At 50.7% G+C, this 19,848-nt stretch overlaps 1 protein-coding gene across 1 annotated transcript in view; it reads right to left on the bottom strand.

Moving 5' to 3' along the window:
* The window catches only part of LOC114795943 (extracellular serine/threonine protein kinase FAM20C-like), a 20,884-nt gene extending 7,855 nt beyond the window's left edge, over positions 1 to 13,029 (bottom strand). Inside the window, exons 1-3 of the mRNA XM_028989696.1 lie at positions 12,134 to 13,029; positions 11,858 to 12,033; positions 11,555 to 11,633 (exon numbers count right to left, since the gene is read on the bottom strand). Coding sequence (XP_028845529.1) covers positions 11,555 to 11,633; positions 11,858 to 12,033; positions 12,134 to 12,621 — 743 coding nt within the window. The 5' untranslated portion in view covers positions 12,622 to 13,029. The remainder of the gene's footprint in view (positions 1 to 11,554; positions 11,634 to 11,857; positions 12,034 to 12,133) is intronic.
* Positions 13,030 to 19,848: the final 6,819 nt, after the last annotated feature.

Below are 19,848 nucleotides of genomic sequence, written 5' to 3' on the forward strand. Positions count from 1 at the left end.
ACTGGGGGAGGGGTCTGGTGACGTCACTGCATGCTGGGGGAGGGGCCCCGTGACCTCTGTGGCCTGACCGCGCAGTGTTAATGATGGAAGACGGTCTTTATTCTTAATAGGACCTGCTGTGCCCTTTCATTTGTCTAACGAGTTTAGGCATCGATTTTCCCTCCGGATTCGGCTCAGACTAATGAAGGGCGCTGTGTGATTAGGAACAATCCGTTTTTCATCCACCGTTCGGTGTAAAATGCCCATTTGGTATCAAATGAAAATTAATTACATAATCACACAGGAAGTAAACACACAGACACCTTCTGTGATTGGTGGGTGTGGGGGCCACGCCCCACTCGCCCAGTCCAGAGCTCATCTACGTCTTTTCTTCCTGTATCGATTTCACTGCCCAGAGGGAGCCAGCGTCTGAAGGTCCTGGAGCGTGCTCAGCGCCTCACTCCGAAGAACCGGATCACGGCTAATTATTAAAGCCGCGGTGACTCCGGTTAATTTCAAACCTTGGTTTAAAAAAATAAATAAATAAAAACCATCCCCACCAATCCCAACTTGCCAGCGGAACACCGAATTCCTTTCCACTGGCATGCAGAAGGTGGAATTCCGGAAAGAGGCCGACACCCACAATCCAATAACAACGGTGTTGGTCCCCCAGTATACACAGTATTTAGTCTAGTCACCGTTCCAGTGTTCTTTTTCCATGTGTGTGTGAGCAGGTAGTAACATTTTAAACTGGGATTAAGGACAGTATTTATTCCAATTTATATACGATTATCAGTGATTAGGGAGGGAATCTCAACGTATTGATTATTGATGGATTATCAGTGAATGATTTATGGATGGATCAGTGTAATTTGTACCCGGGACACTGGCCACGCCCCCTGCAGCCTGGCACTATAAAAGGTTCCCGCTCCAGACCTCCGGGTTCTGGTACTAAACGGAGAACAGACGAGTGGTCTCGGGAGGAGTCGGCGGGACTCCCTGTCTTGTATGCGGGGTACATTACATCCAACTGCCTTGAGTTTGTATTTCCGGTGCTGGCGTGGGTCTCCCCTTTTCCCGTTCCCACATGTCCCAAAGCTTGGTCCTAATAAATATTGGTGGGAATAATCTGCTCCAGTACAGTTTTTATCCTGCTCATTGTGCTGGACTTCCATTTTGGAGACCAAAAGGTATAAAAATATTTGTAAAAAATAATTTTAAAAAACCTGATCTAACTGTTGGGCAACATCTACAAAACCCCGGTCACAGTTAAAGATGAAGGCAGATTGGAACCAATCACCCGGCACAAGATCCAGGTCATAATTGATGTTAGAGGTCATAGTTCGTATATTTAATGTGGAGTAACACAGATCCAATCATTCCAATTCAATGGAAACTGAACACAGATTCCAAAATCCTGTCGGCCATTTACAGCGTTCAGCAGACTCACGTAAGACCCGATCTGAATATACATCTCAGAACCATACACATGGTTCTAAACATATAGAACCGTACACGAGAGTACTTTCTAAACAGGAAGGATTTTATCCTCTGATAAAAGCTGTTGGAAGATCTAGTGCAAGTTCATTCTACCAGAGAAGAGTCAGAGAAGGGAACGCAGCAGTGGGAAGGTGTGCTGCAGCGCTCTGGATCATCTAGAGAGACCGGCTTTCTAATAGTCTAGAAAATATGTGAGAGGGAATTGTCCATGGCTACCCCGGTGGCAGAAGAAGAGATTGGGGAGTTGTCCAGGGAGACCAGCGTCCATCATTCCTTTTCTCTGTACATCTTTTCCTGAAGCCACACACACACACACACACACACACGTGACCCACATAACCCAGAACAGAGAGATCCATCCTGAACCCCACTCAGCAGCGACCCTCGAGGCGACTCGTCCACTTTATCAGAAGGTAACTCTTCTGGAGCCTGATTGGCTGAGCCAAATGAAGCAGAGTTCTGTATTAATCCATCGAGAAGAGCTTTTTTTATGTTGCTAGGCAGCCACAGCCAGTTATTGCACCACACTCGTTTGTGTGGAGTATTAATACGTCTAATTATTTATTGATCATTTCAGCCATTTAATTGTGTTTCTCGCACTGCCCCAGCATTTAATTAACTAATAAGCCAGAAGCGGCTGAGCCGCACTGTGAATTTATTCTGGCTTCCAGTACGTCCACAGCCCACAGGAGAAGGTGCTCGCCAGAGTTCAACATCGTCCCCCAAATTACAACCTGCAGTCGTCAAGCCAAAACACGTCAATCACTTTTACAGCTCGACGCGATTACAGTAATTAGCAGAGCCGGGTTTTACTCAAACGTGCAGGCGTCCAGTCCTCCGAACAGGCCTGAGCAGCTCCACCTCGCAGCAGGGGAACTCCAGAGCCGAAGACACGACCCTCTAAATCCCGTCCCCCCGGATCTCCACAGGGGCGTCGGGAGGAATGCCTGGCATCCCGTCTCATCCTGACGATGGTCTGGGTGTCGTCTGCATCTACTGTTCACTCACAAGAGCCTCCAACGCTGCTGAGCGGACAGTAACTCAGCCACAAAAATATATCAATTCTAATGTATTACAAGCGGACTAATTTAAAATAGCCACATCAAAGTGTTGACTCTTCACTGGAACGAATGCTCTTGGAGACCACAAGAGGGCGATATATATAAAACCTGTACGCAGCATTTATTAACTTACCTGGTTGATTCAGAGAACACCAGGACTCTAGTTGCTCTTTACTTTTATGAAAGTGTCATTGTGATGCACAGCATGATGCACACGGTGACACAACCAAATGTGTCCTCTGCATTTAAGTGGTTAAGTGTCCTGCTCAGGGACACGATGGTAGTAAGTGGGGTTTGAACCTGGGTCTTCTGGTTCAAAGGCGAGTGTGGTACCCACTAGGCTACTACCACCCACCACCCCCTTACTGGGCAGTGATGACAGGCGTGCGGGGAGCAGTGTGTGGGGACGGTACCCAGACCAAGGGGACCTCGGTGGCACCTCGGTACTTCAGGAATCGAACCCACAACCTTCCTCTTTACCCGCCACGCCACCACTGCCACTAAAAAGCTAGAATTAAGGTCAAATTATCCACAAATTGCTGCTATGTTTCAATAACCATCAGTTTTTTTTTTTATTTTAAATGATGCAAGTGCAGTATGAACCTTGAAAATGACCTTCTGAAATCATCATCATCATCATCATAGGAGCGTGTGCACATTCACACGCCGACTCTGGCAGCAGGAGTCCAGCACATCTGGGGTGGGAAGAGGCGGGGCCACCGCGAAACGCCACACCGTGGGGCGGTGACGTGTCCGTCAGCTCTGTTCTGCAGCACGTGATTCATATTTCATCCTCCGCCAGGCTGCTTTTATATCTAAATAAAGGGCTGGCGCATTATCATATCACATGGCCAATTACTGGCATTGTCACAGGCCAGCAGGAATGGAAGGTGACATTTGCACGCCGCACGGCACGCATCTGATCATTCAGAAATATTCCGTCTCCTTTCTACTTATGTAGGTCACGCGAACGCCCACTTCCACTAGACGGCTTGATAAAGCGCGATAATTACGGCGAAACGAGCGCGTCGGGCACTCAACCAAAGCGCTTTCAGCTCCTGGCTGAGTCACTCACTCGGCGCTGCAGACGTAACGGACCGACACGCAGGCCGGCCGGAAAGAGCCGCCTCGGCGGCACCCATGGGCCCGCAGACGAGGGGACAGGAAGCCGTCCCTCCGACATTTCTGACTTCCTGCCGCGAGATCATCAAATTCAAATGTTATTTGTCACATACACAGTCATGCACGGTATGATATGCAGTGAGACGCTTTCAGCGACTGAACAGACCTCGGTATTGCAAATGTTGCAAGTATACAATGAAAACCAATACGCAAATATTGCAAACATAACCAAATATTACACTTTTACGTCTTTAACATAAAATATGTGTAACAGGTAGGGTGAAGGTGTGCAAATGAGTGAAGATTATGTATAAAGATTAAAAAAGCCAAAAAAAATTGCTTGAAAGTGAAAGTGCTGGAGTGGATTGGAGTTCTATGCACCGTTGTGGTTGAGAGATCGGATCACCATTAACGCGGATTATAATTACAAACGTAGGCATGTTTACTGAAACGTGCACAATTCTAATAAAATATTTCAATTTCTTTACAGAAAATATAATCATTTATTATATTTCTATATGTTATAGAAGATATAGTGAAATGTTCAGTGTGGCACCACTTGGGGCAGTGGTGGCCTAGCGGTTAAGGAAGCGGCCCCGTAATCAGAAGGTTGCCGGTTCGAAACCCGATCCGCCAAGGTGCCACTCAGGTGCCACTGAGCGAAGCACCGTCCCCACACACTGCTCCCCGGGCGCCTGTCATGGCCGCCCACTGCTCACTCAGGGTGATGGTTAAATGCAGAGGACAAATTTCACTGTGTGCACCGTGCGCTGTGCTGCTGTGTATCACATGTGACAATCACTTCACTTTCACTATTTCACTTTCACCATCTCCTTTTTTTTACCCTGGATGGTTGGAGCTTCTTCTCACCAGAGCACCAGCCAAGAGTCGTGCCGTCCCCACCTGACCCCAGATCAGTTTATCAAGGCAAATCTGACCTCTGACCTCATGCCGGTGGACATGTCCTCCCTCTTGGTTCCTGGTGCGATGTCGGAATAACTTGAAGGTGACGACATGGACCGTTTCCGATGTCTCGCCACCCCGTGACGTCCCTGTCCCCGCTGCGGCGTCGTGTTGACTCATGCCGGGCAAACAATGAGTGACACGCGGGGGACGGCGGCACCGGAGCTGCGCTCCTTCCTGAAAAGCCCACTTCATCGGCGGCCCTCTGCCCCCGAGGTGAAAGGGGGCGGAGGGCGGCGCCCCACAACAGAGCCACCTCTGTCCCGCCTCATTCCAGGGCAGGTGGCTCCGGTTACGGCGCGGCTCCAGAAATGCCCGAACAATCGGCCGTCTTCTTTCCCGTCCCGGCGAAGGTCTGAGGAGCGTGACAGGTGCTCGCCCGACTCTTTCATGTCTGGATTGAGAATTTATTGTCGCGGCAACGAGGATAATTACGGCGGCGCGGCCCGGCGCAGGAGCCGGCACGCGCCCAAACTTGTTTCTTAATTGCGAAAGCAGTTCCCCAAACTGCGAGACACGCAAATCCTCCGGTTTTAGCGGCGGCTAAATTTGTCCTCTCAATTCCTGTTTTTCGAAGACGACTGCCGGTCCCCCGCCGGGGACGTCTCCGCGGTCACACTCCTGCCAGCAAGCGCCCAAATTGGTGGGTGGGGTGGGTGCAGCCCACTGATACGCGGTCGGGAGTCTCAACTCTGCAATTAAGCGGGAAAACGGCGGGGACGTGAAGTCCACGTGGGCTGCTGGTCCCATGCCTTCCCACCGCTGGACCGGCGGTAACGTTTTATAGGGTCTTCGGGACCCTAATCTAGTCCAAGACTGGAACAGCGGGTCCAAAACTACTCTTACGTTGCCAGTCAAATCCCTTTTAATGTAGTAGATGAAGAAACGCTTGTTTTTCATCTGGCCTGGCGGTTAAGGAAGCGGCCCCGTAATCAGAAGGTTGCCGGTTCGAATCCCGATCTGCCAAGGTGCCACTGAGCAAAGCACCGTCCCCACACACTGCTCCCCGGGCGCCTGTCATGGTGGAAATAAATCAAGTGAAAGTGAAATGATTGTCATTGTTGTACACTGCAGCACAGCACACGGTGACACGGTGAAAAGTGTCCTCTGCATTTAACCATCAGCTTTGGTGAGCAGTGGGCACCAGGACAGGCTAGGCCGCCACTGGCATAGGCCACCACCAATCAAATACATATTTCCTGCGTTAGATCCTCTTTACGAAATTCAGCCGCGGTGCAGAATTCCAGCCACTTTGATCCAGTCCCACAATGAGATTTCCCAGGAAGCACCATTTCGGTGTCTGTAGCTTTAAATGCTAATGAGGAGGAGAGACCATCCACCAACCACAATGTTTGGTGCAGACAGGAAGTCGTCTCGCCGTTTTTCCAGAAGAAATAAAATGAACCCGCTGGTTCTTCAGAGTCTCGCGGGACGGAACTAAAAAAAAATGAATTGTGCTCATTTTTACATTCAGTCACCGAGCGACTACAATGCTTTGCACGTTTGGAGGACCATAGACAGGCTAGAGGAACTCGTATTAATGTTAAATCATCTCACAAAGGCACATTTTCCTTTAAAAATAGTCTTTGCCATAGTCTTTGTTGGGTCATGCAGGGTCAGGGCCTGGTTTTAAAGCTGGTGTGACAGTCTGAGGCCACATTGTCCTGAGGTTTGGACATCCAGTGCTTTCACCCCACACTTCATGGTGTAACGTCCAGGGCACCCTGACATTTGGGACTCACCACAGAGGACGGCGTTCCGGAAAACGGAGCTGGACCCAGGCTTGTTAAACATTTATAGGGACCAGTCAGCTTCTCCTCACGGGAGGAAAACAGATTTAAAACCCCGCAGCTGTGGGGTTGGGGGGTTTATGAAGGTTTTATTTTTTTTGTCTCTTTTTAAATGATTCCTGTAAATGTGATAAAATGAGAAAACGTGAGGAGAGAAGAGACGGCGAGGAACAGACGGTGTAGGTGTGTGAGGCAAGTGTGTTGCCACCATGGTTCATTCCATTTACTGCGATCACTTTAATGGCTGCAACCTTTATCTGGTGGAAACTGAACTCATGGATGGAAAAAAAAAAAGAAATGCACTTACATCATTTATATTTTCAACATTCCATCCATTAAATTCAATAATAAGAACAATAAAACTAATTATAATCCTGTAGAATTGCATTAAGGACCATAAGCCGGCCTATAAACTGCCGCAGCACTGGGCCTGAACATTAGTGGCGAAAGTCAGGTCCCTGATCGTACCGAGGACTGAATCTTACCCTTCAAACCAGAATAAAAGTCCCATTATTCATTTCAACAAAGAGTTATGCTTTTCACCCCCACAAAAAAAAAAAAAAACCCTGCCGTGTCCTGATTGGTCCCCTCCTTTAACCATGCGCACTCATGAATAAGACGAAGTGCGTTGGGAATATCCACTGATGTCAAATAAAGTGTTGATCGTGTAACTGAATGTTGTGGGCGTGGTCACGTCCTCAATGTCTGCTTATACAGCGGATTTATGAAAATAACACAACAGGAGCTGACGCTGAACTACACCCGGACGTGGCTTTTACATTGTCCAGAATCTGGAAGTATTATGCGTGACAGCTGTCAATCATTCCCACAGGCTCCGCCCATTTCCCCCCCACTGTTGTTTATAAAACCGGCCCCTCTCTTGTTCGTTCATCTCTCAAAATGCTGATATTAGCGAGCACACATTTTGTGGAGCTTTTTACTGCTCATCCATCGTGACCAGAAAAATAAAAGGCCGTCGCGGTGCAGTAAGGACCGGGTGACAGGGCGGTGACAGGATTCAGCGCTGCCCTGATTTCAGGCCGTGTTGTTGTCACGTGTGTTTTTTCCCTTCCCGGCGTCCGCGGTGGAGAGGCGGAGCTCGGCTGCGTGACGCGGCAGCACCAGGCCTAAAATAGAGTGGGGGGTGAGAGCGGCGTCGGAGGAACCAGGCGAACATTGATTTAGCGAGAGCGACATCGGCAAACCCCGGCGGAGCACAGATTTGCTTCCAAAGCTCATGTTTGCACACCCAGTAAAGCAAACAGGACGCAGCGCCGCCGGGCCACCGGGCCACCGAGCCACCGGGCCACCGGGCCCACTGCAGATAAAGTGCTCACGGTCCATCTCTTCAGAAAGAGGAAGCCATTAAGAGGGCCGAGTTAAAAGCCAGACGGTTAATCCAGCTGTAAGCTGCATGTCGTTTCTGCTCTTTCTGCCCCGTTCTGCTACACACACACACACACACACACACACACACACACACACCCTATATACACCCACGCACACACACTATATACACCCACACACACACTATATACACCCAATATACACACACGCACACACACTATATACACACACACACACACACACACCACATACACCCTATATACACACACACATACACGCACTGTATATACACACACACAAACACACACACAGAGGGGGTCAGAGTCAAAATAATGCAGCTTTTCCACAGGGACACAACAAAAGCCGTCGCAGTCCAGCAGTTGCACATCAGCCCGCCTCGCCGCTCGACATGTGGGGAGATTACGGCCTTCGTTACGACTTCGTAATCCGCCACCGCAACCCGATCAGAAACCAGAGGGGCGGCGCGCCCATAAAATATCCACGATTCTTCCTGAGACTGAAGTGCTGGTTAATTCCGGTTATATGGCGGACGAGGGGGGGCTGACGATGAGCAGGACTCACACGGCGACAGATGGAAGCACAATTTCACAACCTGACAGCATGAGACCCAGACGTGTGACAAGCGTCCACAACCATGACCCCGACCCTCGGTTCACCTCTTCTCAGACGGGACAATTCTCATAACGACCCGCCTCACCCCCCAGCCAACACCGTACTCGACCACGTCACCACGGCAACATCCTCCACATCAGCCGACCCCGTGCCTAGCGTCCTAATGAACTCGGACGCACCGGAGCGGTGACCTTACCCTGGGTCACCTGACCTGACCGCGCGCACTTTATCTCCGTCCCGGGACGACAGATTTCAGACTTTAATACCGCGGCCGTGACGACGCGCCGTTCAGAGTTTAAGCTGCTGGACCGCGAGGAGCGTCACACCGGCGCAGCACACAGAATAAAAACAGGTTTTAACAGATAAGACCCGTCCTGGAACAATCTCTCAACATGGACGTTCCTGGTGAGGAGATAAGGAGTCGGCTGACACACACACACACACACACCACTGACACACCCAAGCAGCAGACACATAAAACACACCCACAGCAGCCATTACACATACCAGCATCTAAACACACACACACACACACACCCCGACCTGCGATTATTCAGAAAGGCCGGATGGTGTAGTGAATAATGCAGAATTCAGATTCCTTTAAAGGGCCCCGGGCGTCTTTTTATGAGACAGAGGACTGCGAGAGGAAGCGAGCGCGGCGCTGTCGCAAGACGCAGCTTTTTACGTAACCGCGGTTCCTGCGACGTTCCTGGACGTTTCCCATGAGCCTCGGCAGCGGCGCTCCTCGGAGAGCCGCTAATCAACGTTTCCGTCAGCCAGCTGCTCAAGGGTCTTCCGTTCAGCCTCGATGATCTGAGAGGACAGGAAGTCGACTGTCACTCACGTCCCCCACATGCCAAAGCCACCACTGGGGCCGAGAGACCTCCACCAGTGTGTGTCTCTCTCTCTCTCTCTCTCACACACACACACACACACACACACACACACACACACACTCATCCTTATAGGATACATGTATAGGATCGACAGAGCTGAGGTGTAAAGGGTTTTAAAAAGGTCTTCTTGCGTCTCAGGATGGACACATTTACAGGCGAGGACATCTTCAGCTCTGACCTGGCGTTCTGATTGGCTGAGAGGAATCCTGGGAGTGAGGATATAATCACTCTGACTCATCTCTTCGAGAATCATTAACTTATTTACCGTCACAAAATCATATTTCCAAGGGAGACGTTGCTAAGGAACCGCGGGACCACATCAGATGGATCTGAAGTTGTTGTTTTTACTCTGATATTAATTCATACAAAAAATGTGATTTTTTAAAAAAAATATTTCTGAACAGCAACCGAACAGGTTTCCCTTTCGTAGGCAGAGCGCCGTACAGTCAGCAGTGATGGGGACAGTCCCCCCGGGGACACTCAGGGTTAAGTGTCCTGCCCAGGGACACCATGGTAGTAAGTGGGGTCTGAACCAGATTTTTTTTACCCACTAGGCTTCTAACTCCACAGCTTTCATGAAGATGAACCTGAAAGTATTTTCATTTTGTGATAAAATGTCATCTACGTTATAATTAGTTTTTCATCGTTCGTTTGTTATTCTGGCATCATTACAAAATATGATATAAGTGCATGAATAGCAAATACAACAAATATATGAAAGGAATTGTAAAAGGTTCTATAATGGTGAAGGTATGAAATATGCAGTACAGATAAAGCAGTTCCGCAGCGGCCCGAGTGGATTATTACCTAAATAATTACCGCGCCCGCTCTCTGGACCCGCCGCTTTACTGATGAGCGAAGCCGAGGAAGCCACAACCCGTCAAACACGACCACGGCGTTCACAAGCCGAGACACCAATAAACGTCCCCACCCGTCACCGAGCCATCAGATCAAATGACCTTGACCGCTCGCGCAGAGACGTTAACCACACGACACGACCAAAACCCGCGGCCCCACGCCGGACCGATCGATGAGGAGCCCGGCGCGGCGATGACAGGATGCCCGCTTCAAACGCCGTCTCGGGCGGCGGCGGGCGCGGCGGAGCCGAGAAAACAACCTGACGCCGACTGAAGGGGATTTAATCAAAAGCCAAAAGTCATTTTCTTGCAAGTTGGAGAAATCCAGTCAGAGATAAAACATGTTTAAAAGTGTCTGCAGGAAATTAGAGCTCTCACACACACACACACACACACACACACAACACACACCCCACACACACATAACACACACCCACACAACACACACACCCACAACACACACATAACACACACCCCACACTCACACACCCCACACACACATAACACACACCCCACACACACACACACTCACCCCACACACCCCCCCCACACACACACACCCCCACACAAACTCACTCACCCACACACACACCCCACACACACACGTACACACACACACACTCACTCACACACGTACACACACACCCGTGTACACACACTCACACACGTACACACACACCCGTGTACACACACTCACACACGTACACACACACCCGTGTACACACACTCACACACACACACACACCCGTGTACACACACTCACACACACACACACACACACACCCGTGTACACACACTCACACACACACACACACACACACACACCCGTGTACACACACTCACACACACACACACACACTCACACACGTACACACACACCCGTGTACACACACACACACACACACACACCAGTGGCAGAACAGACCAAACTGTTGCCCCAAACACAGACCCTCAAGCAACAGAAACCGCCGAGCAGGAGGAGCCGAGCTGGCCGCCGCGTCACATGACCGCCGAGCTCCAAAATTACCGCACAAAGACCGTCCAGTTACCGATCTGCCGGTCCCCCACCGCGCCGTCAAATCTCTAAATTACAATAATTCGCTCCGGTAACATAGTACGTAACCTTCATTATTTTACATTTCTTATTAAATTATTACAGTATTTTATTTCAAGTTATTAAAGGAAAATCCTCAACAACTAAAAGGAGCAGCAACTCGTCTTCATCGTCCGGCGGTCACTTTACCTTCCCGCCCGACTGAAGTACTTGTGCAATAAAGCAATTCAGATTTATTATGCTTATCACTATAATAATAATAATAATTATTATTATTATAGAGTGTCTGGAGAGTCACTCTCACACACACACACACTCGCGGTGATTTACGGAGACGAACGGAGCTTCTCACTTCATGGGTTTGAAGAGCGCCTGTCCGTAGTTGTGGAAGGTCATGATCAGCTTCAGCTGCGTCCCCCCGGACTTCATGGCTGTTGGGAGAGGAGCAGGACGTCAGCTCGCGTTCGCTCGCGTTACACGACGATTGTTCCCCCGCAGACTCTTTGTTGGAAGTGCGAAACGGGAGAATTTGCACAAAAGGTGTCGGGTCCCGGCGTTCCGGCACCACCCTCCGGCCCGATTGTCTCCGTTTTCTGCACAATGGCCGACCTTTGGCGGACCTGCGTGAAAGCGCGTGACGCACGGCGCGTCTTACCAACGCTGGTGATCCTCTGGGCCGCCAGGTCCGCCAGCATGGCGTCGATGACGGGGTTGTGGCGGGAGTAGAGCTCGAAGCGGTTTATTCCGATGTGGAAGCGGAGCCAGTTGGGGTAGCTGTCGGCCGACAGCTCGCCCGCCCGGGCCTTGTCCTCGTCCCTGGCCTGGGCGCCCCTTCACACACACACACACACACACACACACACACACCAGAGGTCAGAGGTCAGGGGAACTGTCATATGGAGACAAGGAAGGAGTAAAAGCGGCACCTCACCATTCCTGGTTCTCCGCCGCCTTGGGGTCGAACCGTATGTCCGTGTTGACGTTGAACAAAGTGTCCTCGTCGGTCAGCGCCGGCAGGGCCACCGTGTACAGGGGGTGGGCGAACAGGGCGGAGAGCCTGGAGCCCTGCGCCGGCGCGCCCGGCCGCGGGTTCGAGCCCTGGCCCGGGCTCCCCCGGCTCCCCCGGCTCTGGCCGGCCGGCCCGGGCCTGTGGGCAGCCTCCGGCCTCTCCTCCAGCGAGTGGGAGGTCAGGTTGGAGCTGGGCTCGTTGCTGAAGTCCTGCAGGATGCGCAGGGTGTGCTTGCTGGAGCGGCCCGGTTCGGCCCGGTCCCGCGGCTCCTCGCTGGGGCCGTGCGGGCAGGAGCAGGAGCCGCCGGCCCGCCGCTCCAGCCGGGGCAGCAGGTCGATCATGATGTGCATGGAGCAGGCGATCAGGAAGACCATGAGGATCAGAACCCGGAACTTGCGGAAGAGGATCATCTTCAGGAGGACCAGCGCGAAGCCGAACGGGGTCTCTACATTATAAACGGCGGGGACCTGCGGGGGTCCATCCGCCAGCTTCACCAGCCCCTCCGAGGAGCCCCGATCCCCGCTCCTCCTGCTCTCATTCCGCCCCGAAGGTCGACCGTCGGAACCGGGTCCCGTCGGGCTCGGCTCGCATCATGCGAGAAGGAGACGCGTCGAGCGGAAAACGGGACGAATAAAAGCAGCTTCCAGGTCCCCCGCCAGGTCGCCTCGTTCCCGGACGGTCGCGTCCTGTCGCGTCCTGGCGCGGCGCGCTGCGCGGAGGGCGCGTTTTATTCCGCGGAGCCGAGATCCGGCCTCACCCCGCGTCACGGACACCAGATTGGCTGCGGCCGACAGCAGCCCGGAGAAAAGCAGCAATCAGGAGCGGCGGCCGCGGCCTGCAGTACCGGCGGCGGCCGGAGGGGGGCGCCGCGCACATCTGTCAAACAGCTGTAATACGCAAACACGCATTTTACACGTACAGTACAGGCCAACAGCCTGGACACCTTCTCATTCGATGTGTTTTCTTTATCTTCAGGACCATTTACGTTGGTAGATTCTCACTGAAGGCATCAAAACTACAAATGAACACATGTGGAGTTCTGTACTTAACAAAAAGTGGAGACCTGACCTCCACAGTCACCGGACCTGAACCCAATCCAGATGGTTTGGGGTGAGCTGGACCAACAAGTGCTAAACACCTCTGGGAACTCCTTCAAGACTGTTGGAGAAGCATTTCAGGAGACGACCTCTTGAAGCTCATCGAGAGAATGCCAAGAGTGTGCAAAGCAGTAATCAGAGCAAAGAAACTAGAATATAAAACATGTTTTCACTTATTTCACCTTTTTTTATTAAGTACAGAACTCCACATGTGTTCATTCATAGTTTTGGTGCCTTCAGTGAGAATCTACCAACATAAATGGTCATGAAGATAAAGAAAACACGTTGAATGAGAAGGTGTGTCCAGACTTTTGGCCTGTACTTTATATTTCTATGTCATTTATTTACATTAGAGAGTCAGTCACATGCAATTCTAGGTACAATTTGTTTGCATTTTGAACCCTTTTTAAAATGGTTAAAAAGATGAAATAAATAAATCCTGTACTAGGCCTCTTGCTGCAGGATGTAAAAAAAACAAACACATTTTCTATTGTCACCTGTGTCACACCCTTATCATGCTGACAAAAGACACAACCACCTTAATGGGGTTAAGATTGTTGACCAGTAAGTCTGAAAAACCTTGACCTTGAGTCTGACCATCATAAGTTATGTTCTTAACCAGGGGTTCTGTGTAAAAATGTGTAAATGGGTTAAAATGATCAAAATATAGTGACAACATCTATCTTGTGCTGCAGAGATACAGAAATATAAAGTTAGCATGATCGTTATCTGGCCACTATATATTTCTAGATTATTTATTTTTAATTTGATTAATCCTGAAGGAAATTGCTTCTCATCTTTTATTCCAGTGGCACCTTGGCACATCGGGATTCGAACCGGAAACCTTCTGATCACGGTCGCTTCCTTAACCGCTAGGCCACCACTGCCTCTAAATGTTTACATTTCAGGGTGGACGAGTAATGTGGACTGATGTTCTTTCAGTGCCTTGCTTCTCAAAGTGTGGTATGCGGCTTCCGTCTAAGAAACTCAAACCATTTAAAATTTTCCCAGCTGTAAAACCATCCCGTGTCATACTCTCATTCATATCAGCAATCAGCAGACGCCCTTATCCAGAGCGACAGTCAGTAAAGACAGGGACAGTCCCCCTGGAGACGCTCAGGGACACAATGCCAGGAAGTGGGACTCACTGGGCTGCTGCCACCCCTAGTACCAGCCCTAGTTTAACTACTTTTTAATGGCAGTCTTAATTGTGAAAAGATTTCATTTGTCACTGTTTTTAGGGTCTGTCACAGTTTCAACACTATTTAAGTGACATAGGTGGCCTGACAGGGCTGTTCCAGTTGGGAGGGTCCTTTAGATGTGGCAGTGCAACGTATCCTTGTTTCAGAACACGACTATAACTGCTTAGGACTCATCGGTCCCTTTTTATGTGACATGGAAATTGTAATGTGCTCTTGGTGGCTTCTGAAGGCGGTGGCCTTCAGAAATGTGCTCCACGACAGCCAGATCACCGTACAGCCTTTTTCTCAGCATGCAAATACATTTACATTTACGGCATTTACCAGACGCCCTTATCCAGAGCGACTTACAATCAGTAGTTTCAGGGGACAGTCCCCCTGGAGACACTCAGGGTTAAGTGTCCTGCTCAGGGACACAATGGTAGTAAGTGGGGTTTGAACCTGGGTCTTCTGGTTCACAGGCGAGTGTGTTACCCACTAGGCTACAACCAGATAATGCACACAAGCCTTGACCTTTTGACCTCGCTCTCTATTGGATGTAATACTCGAATTTGACAGTTTTTCAGCACCGATATTTTCACATTCCTGAGCGCCACAGGCCTTCCGGCAGAGGGACGGCAAAAATGTCCCCACAAACCGAGGACACAGAGCATCTGTCAGCAGGGCAGTCAAACCGCATGGAGAAGTAAACATGCTTCCCACTCGCCGGATCCCTGTGGCCACTCGCGGCACTCCGGCCTGGGAGAACGAGTGACTGATTTCACCCCTCGTCGCGGCGTCACCGATCTGAACCTCGCCGGGCCCGCGGCTTTTACCGCCACCTCTACATTACCCGCTGCACGGCTGATTGGAGGGCTAATGAAGAAGTGGGCGGGGCTTAATGATGATAACCGGCTAGAAAGGCCTTTATCTGAGACAGCTGTGGCGCGGAAGGCCGTAAATTAATCGCGGCGTCTTCGTGAGCAGCCAGCCGAGCGCGGCGGCGCTTTGGGCGTCCAGATGTTGCCGCAGGACGCGGCGGCACGTCCGCATCAAGTATTCATTTGATTATGTCTCTGCGCGGCAGCAAAATGAATGAGATCGCTTTCAAAGCTCATTGCGGTGATTATCTAGACAAGCGCTGGCAGGGAAAATGGCGGAGAAACAAGGGCGTTCAGCGCAAAGTGCCGTGCCTCTGCCAGCACGGTCTGTCCAGACATACGATTCAATTCAGCTCTCATTTGTTACGTACTTTTTACCGCGGTCATCGTCAAACGGCAGGAAAAGTCCAAGGCACCGTCCAGGGTTGTCAAAACCGACACGTGAATTGATGCGGTTCACTTATGAATATTTACCATTTTTAAATAAACCGTTCACTTCCTGTGTGGGTTGACCTCTGACACGGATGCGAAATTCAATCCCCCCGGAGACAATCGTATGGCTGGAGATGGACGTTGGCTCTCTCTCTCCCCTCCTGAACTGTTAAATATGCACCATAGCTTTAGTCCATGCCGGGATTCATCTGGATTCATTCACCGTAAAATGTGCGACCAGAAATATTAACGTTGAAAAAACGTTCCACGCGGGACGCTGCAGGATGCCGACGTTACGCGGGTTTGGTGTGACGCTGCGTTCGTTCTTCAGAACGTTCAATTCTGCAACGTCGCGTTACTATTGACACATGATGCCGTTCGGTGTCAAGTTATTGATGAGGACACACACACACACACACACACACACACACACAACAGACCTCTGTCGGGGTAACTGGGCTGAATGAGAATTGATCTTTGTGGCTTTTTTTTTTTTCGGTCAATGGTTCCTTTCATCCGTAACCTGAAAATCTGCCCGGTAACCTCAGCGCCAGGACCCCCCGTCCCCCAGGAGCCCGGCCGCTCGGCCCTCAGCTTGCGGGCATATTGCATCACAGCCGATGACCCGCGGTGCGGCCGGCGAGGCCTTGTTCCCAGACGCGGCTCCCGGTCCCGTGGATCGAGGTGGCGATGGGAGATGCGGACAGCGGCGCGGTGTGACACTGCGATTTGGGAGACGCCCTTATCCAGAGCGACTTACAACATGCTTCCATGTCACCATGTGTGTTAGTGTGGTGGTCTAGCGGTTAAGGAAGCGGCCCCGTAATCAGAAGGTTGCCGGTTGGAATCCCGATCCGCCAAGGTACCACTGAGCAAAGCACCGTCCCCACACACTGCTCCCCGGGCGCCTGTCATGGCCGCCCACTGCTCACTCAGGGTGATGGTTAAATGCAGAGGACAAATTTCACTGTGTGCACCGTGTGCTGTGCTGCTGTGTATCACATGTGACAATCACTTCACTTTTTTTTTTTTTTACCATGGATGAAGTGGTCAGTTCTGGTTCACTAGGACCCCCAACTATGAATACAATCTTTTTATTCACTCTGTTCCAGTTTCTATACAGAAGTCAGACAAGAAGAAGGTTACAAGTTCATCTAAATATTCTCTAAGAGGAAGGTGTTGAGCTGCCGTGTGAAGGTGCTCAGTGACTGAGCTGGAAGTTCATTCCACCACCGAGGGGCCGAGACGGAGAAGAGTCTAGATGAGCGTCTTCCTTTTACCTTCAGAGATGGAGGGACCAGGCGAGCAGTACTGGAGGCTCGGAGTATACGAGGTGCAGTGCGAGGTGTAATAAGGGCTGTGAGGTAGGATGGTGCTACTCCATGTTTGGCTTTGTAGGCCAGCATCAGTATTTTGAACCTGATGGTGCAGCTACTGGGAGCCGGTGGAGGGAACGTAGCAGAGGGGCGGTGTGGGAGAACTTGGGAAGGTTGAAGATCAGTCGTGCTGCTGCATTTTGTATGAGTTGTAGAGGTCGGATGGTACATAGTGGTAGAACAGCTAGAAGGTAGTTACAGTAATCCAGTCGTGAGATTACTGAGGACTGAACCAGGATCTGGGGGGCCTGGGTTGACAGATAAGGACGGATTCGTAGAGAAGGAATCTACATGAGCGGGAAAGACTGCTGATGTGAGTTGAGAAGGAAAGTTGGTTGTCTATTGTTACTCCAAGGTTGTGGGCTGTTGCGATCTCTGAGCGTCACCCGCTCGGAGATGCCTGCCGCTCCGCTCCGAAGGAGACGCCGGAGAGATGAGGTCCAGGGGTCTTTCTTAATGAGACACGATGAGGTCCCCCGGTAATGTGGCCAAGCCAGCGTCCATTTTGCAGAGGTGACATTTATTCATCAGACGCTGCGGCTTTCGGCCACGTGCCACTCAGACACCGGCCCCTCCGGCTAAATTGGTGGCAACGTGCCCTTGCGTGTGCTTGGGGTCGAGGGGCATTATTCACAGAGCAAAACTAATTTCTCCGGCGCCGCCGTGGAGCGTCTGATAGGCCGGCGGTAAATGGATATTACCTCTGCTGGCCCGGGTAATCAGCATGCGGAGGTCACGATGATCTCCCCGGCATCCGGGGCCCGCCGTGCCGCCACCGGGCCCGCTCCATAACCCAAGCGAGAGCCCTTCTGGACAAGCCGCGGGGAGGAAGGCCGGATTCCGGATTCCCTCGCGCGGGTTATCGGCTGTTGTTTGGAAATTCCCGCCTACCTGCTGCAACGCACCTGCGACTGGCTGGACGCTCGCGTCCCGTGCGTTAGGGACAGGTCCTGAAGGCACTTTACACCCTGCTGCCTGCCGGGGAGCATCGGATGCCCGCTGGCACCGGCGGTGGGGCTGATCGCAAGACAGCCGAGTGCGGCGAGTGCCCTGTGATGGTCGCCAGGCTGGAGAGAATGGAAGCCAGCGACTTGGGCCCAGCGGAGCTACGAAAGACGTGTTTACAACAACAACAACCACATTTATTCCTTATAAAGCCCAAAATCACATACAGTACGTCTCAATGGGCTTTGACAGGCCCTACAGTTGACACCCCAACACACTTGACCCTCTGCACACAAGGAACAACTCCACACAAAAAAACTCTAGGAGAGAAAAAAAAAGGTTGGAAGAAACGTGTTTGTCCAAAAAAGTCCCACAGTTGTAGGGTTGGAGAAGTCCAGGATGTATTCAGTGTCATGGTCTAGATTACGTGTCCATAATGATGCTACTGGTCCACTTGAAGATCCCTGAAGCCGTAGTTGTTACGGTGGTGGTGGCTGTGTTCCCACTCACATTCAGAGCCTCGTCTAGCCGCTTGCACCTCCTCGCCGGGCACCGTCTATATGATATATTTGTTTAAGGTTATAGGGCGCGAGGGACGCGCGGGGCCCACATGTTTGTGTCCGGGAGTGTGTTTGGCGGGCAGGAAGTGGCGGGCACTATAATTAACTGGCAGCGAACGCGCTTAATGAGCATGAGGGTTTTTTTGACGGACGGTGGCGTTTAGTTTATTTCTGTTTGTGGGTTTTGATGTGCATCCTGAGGCCTGGCTGGTCAGAGCTGATTATAGCAACAACCCCATAATCGGCAAAAATAACCGTCCTCCGAGGCCGACTGTTTGTTATTCTGGCCGCACTATATCTGTACGAAACTATAACAGAAAAAAGCACATTCATCTCCGCATTTCAAGCAGCCCAAACAGAGTCTTCATCAAAATCCTACAGAGAAAGGGGGGGGGGCGCTCCTGACACAGTAGAACCTCCGCTGCCTGACTTCATTCTTTTGGCCAATAAGAACTTTCTAATTTCAACCCTTCAGTCACAACCAAGCACTTGTAGAACAAGAAAATCACATACGAAAACATTCCTTAGACTTGCACGTGTAAAGACCAAACTCCTGACCTTACACTATTGAACAAGCCTCATATTTAGCGGTTCAATCGTGCCAAAAATTACCTTATTATTACCTGAGGTAAAGTGAAAGTGAAGTTATTGGGAAACGTGTCCTCTGTACAGGGTGGGCCATTTATATGGGTACACCTTAATAAAATGGGAATGGTTGGTGATATTAACATCCTGTTTGTGGCACATTAGTATATGTGAGGGGACAAACTTTTCAAGACGGGTGGTGACCATAGTGGCCATTTTGAAGTCGGCCATCTTGGATCCAACTTTTGTTTTTTCAATAGGAAGAGGGTCATGTGACACATCAAATTTATTGGTAATTTCACAAGAAAAACAATGGTGTGCTTGGTTTTAACGTAACCTTATTCTTTCATGACCACTTATAAAATGCGTTCAATGTCACCAACCATTTCCGTTTTATTAAGGTGTATCCATATAATTGGCCCACCCTGTATTTAACCATCACCCCTGGTGAGCAGTGGGCACCATGACAGGCACTCGGGGAGCAGTCTGTGGGGACATGACAGTCATCAAGGGGACCTCAGTGGCACCTTGGCAGTTCGGGATTCGAACCAGCAACCTTCTGATTATGGGGCCGCTTCCTTAA

Source organism: Denticeps clupeoides, chromosome 8, assembly GCF_900700375.1.
Source record: "Denticeps clupeoides chromosome 8, fDenClu1.1, whole genome shotgun sequence".
In the NCBI taxonomy this organism is placed as follows: domain Eukaryota; kingdom Metazoa; phylum Chordata; class Actinopteri; order Clupeiformes; family Denticipitidae; genus Denticeps; species Denticeps clupeoides.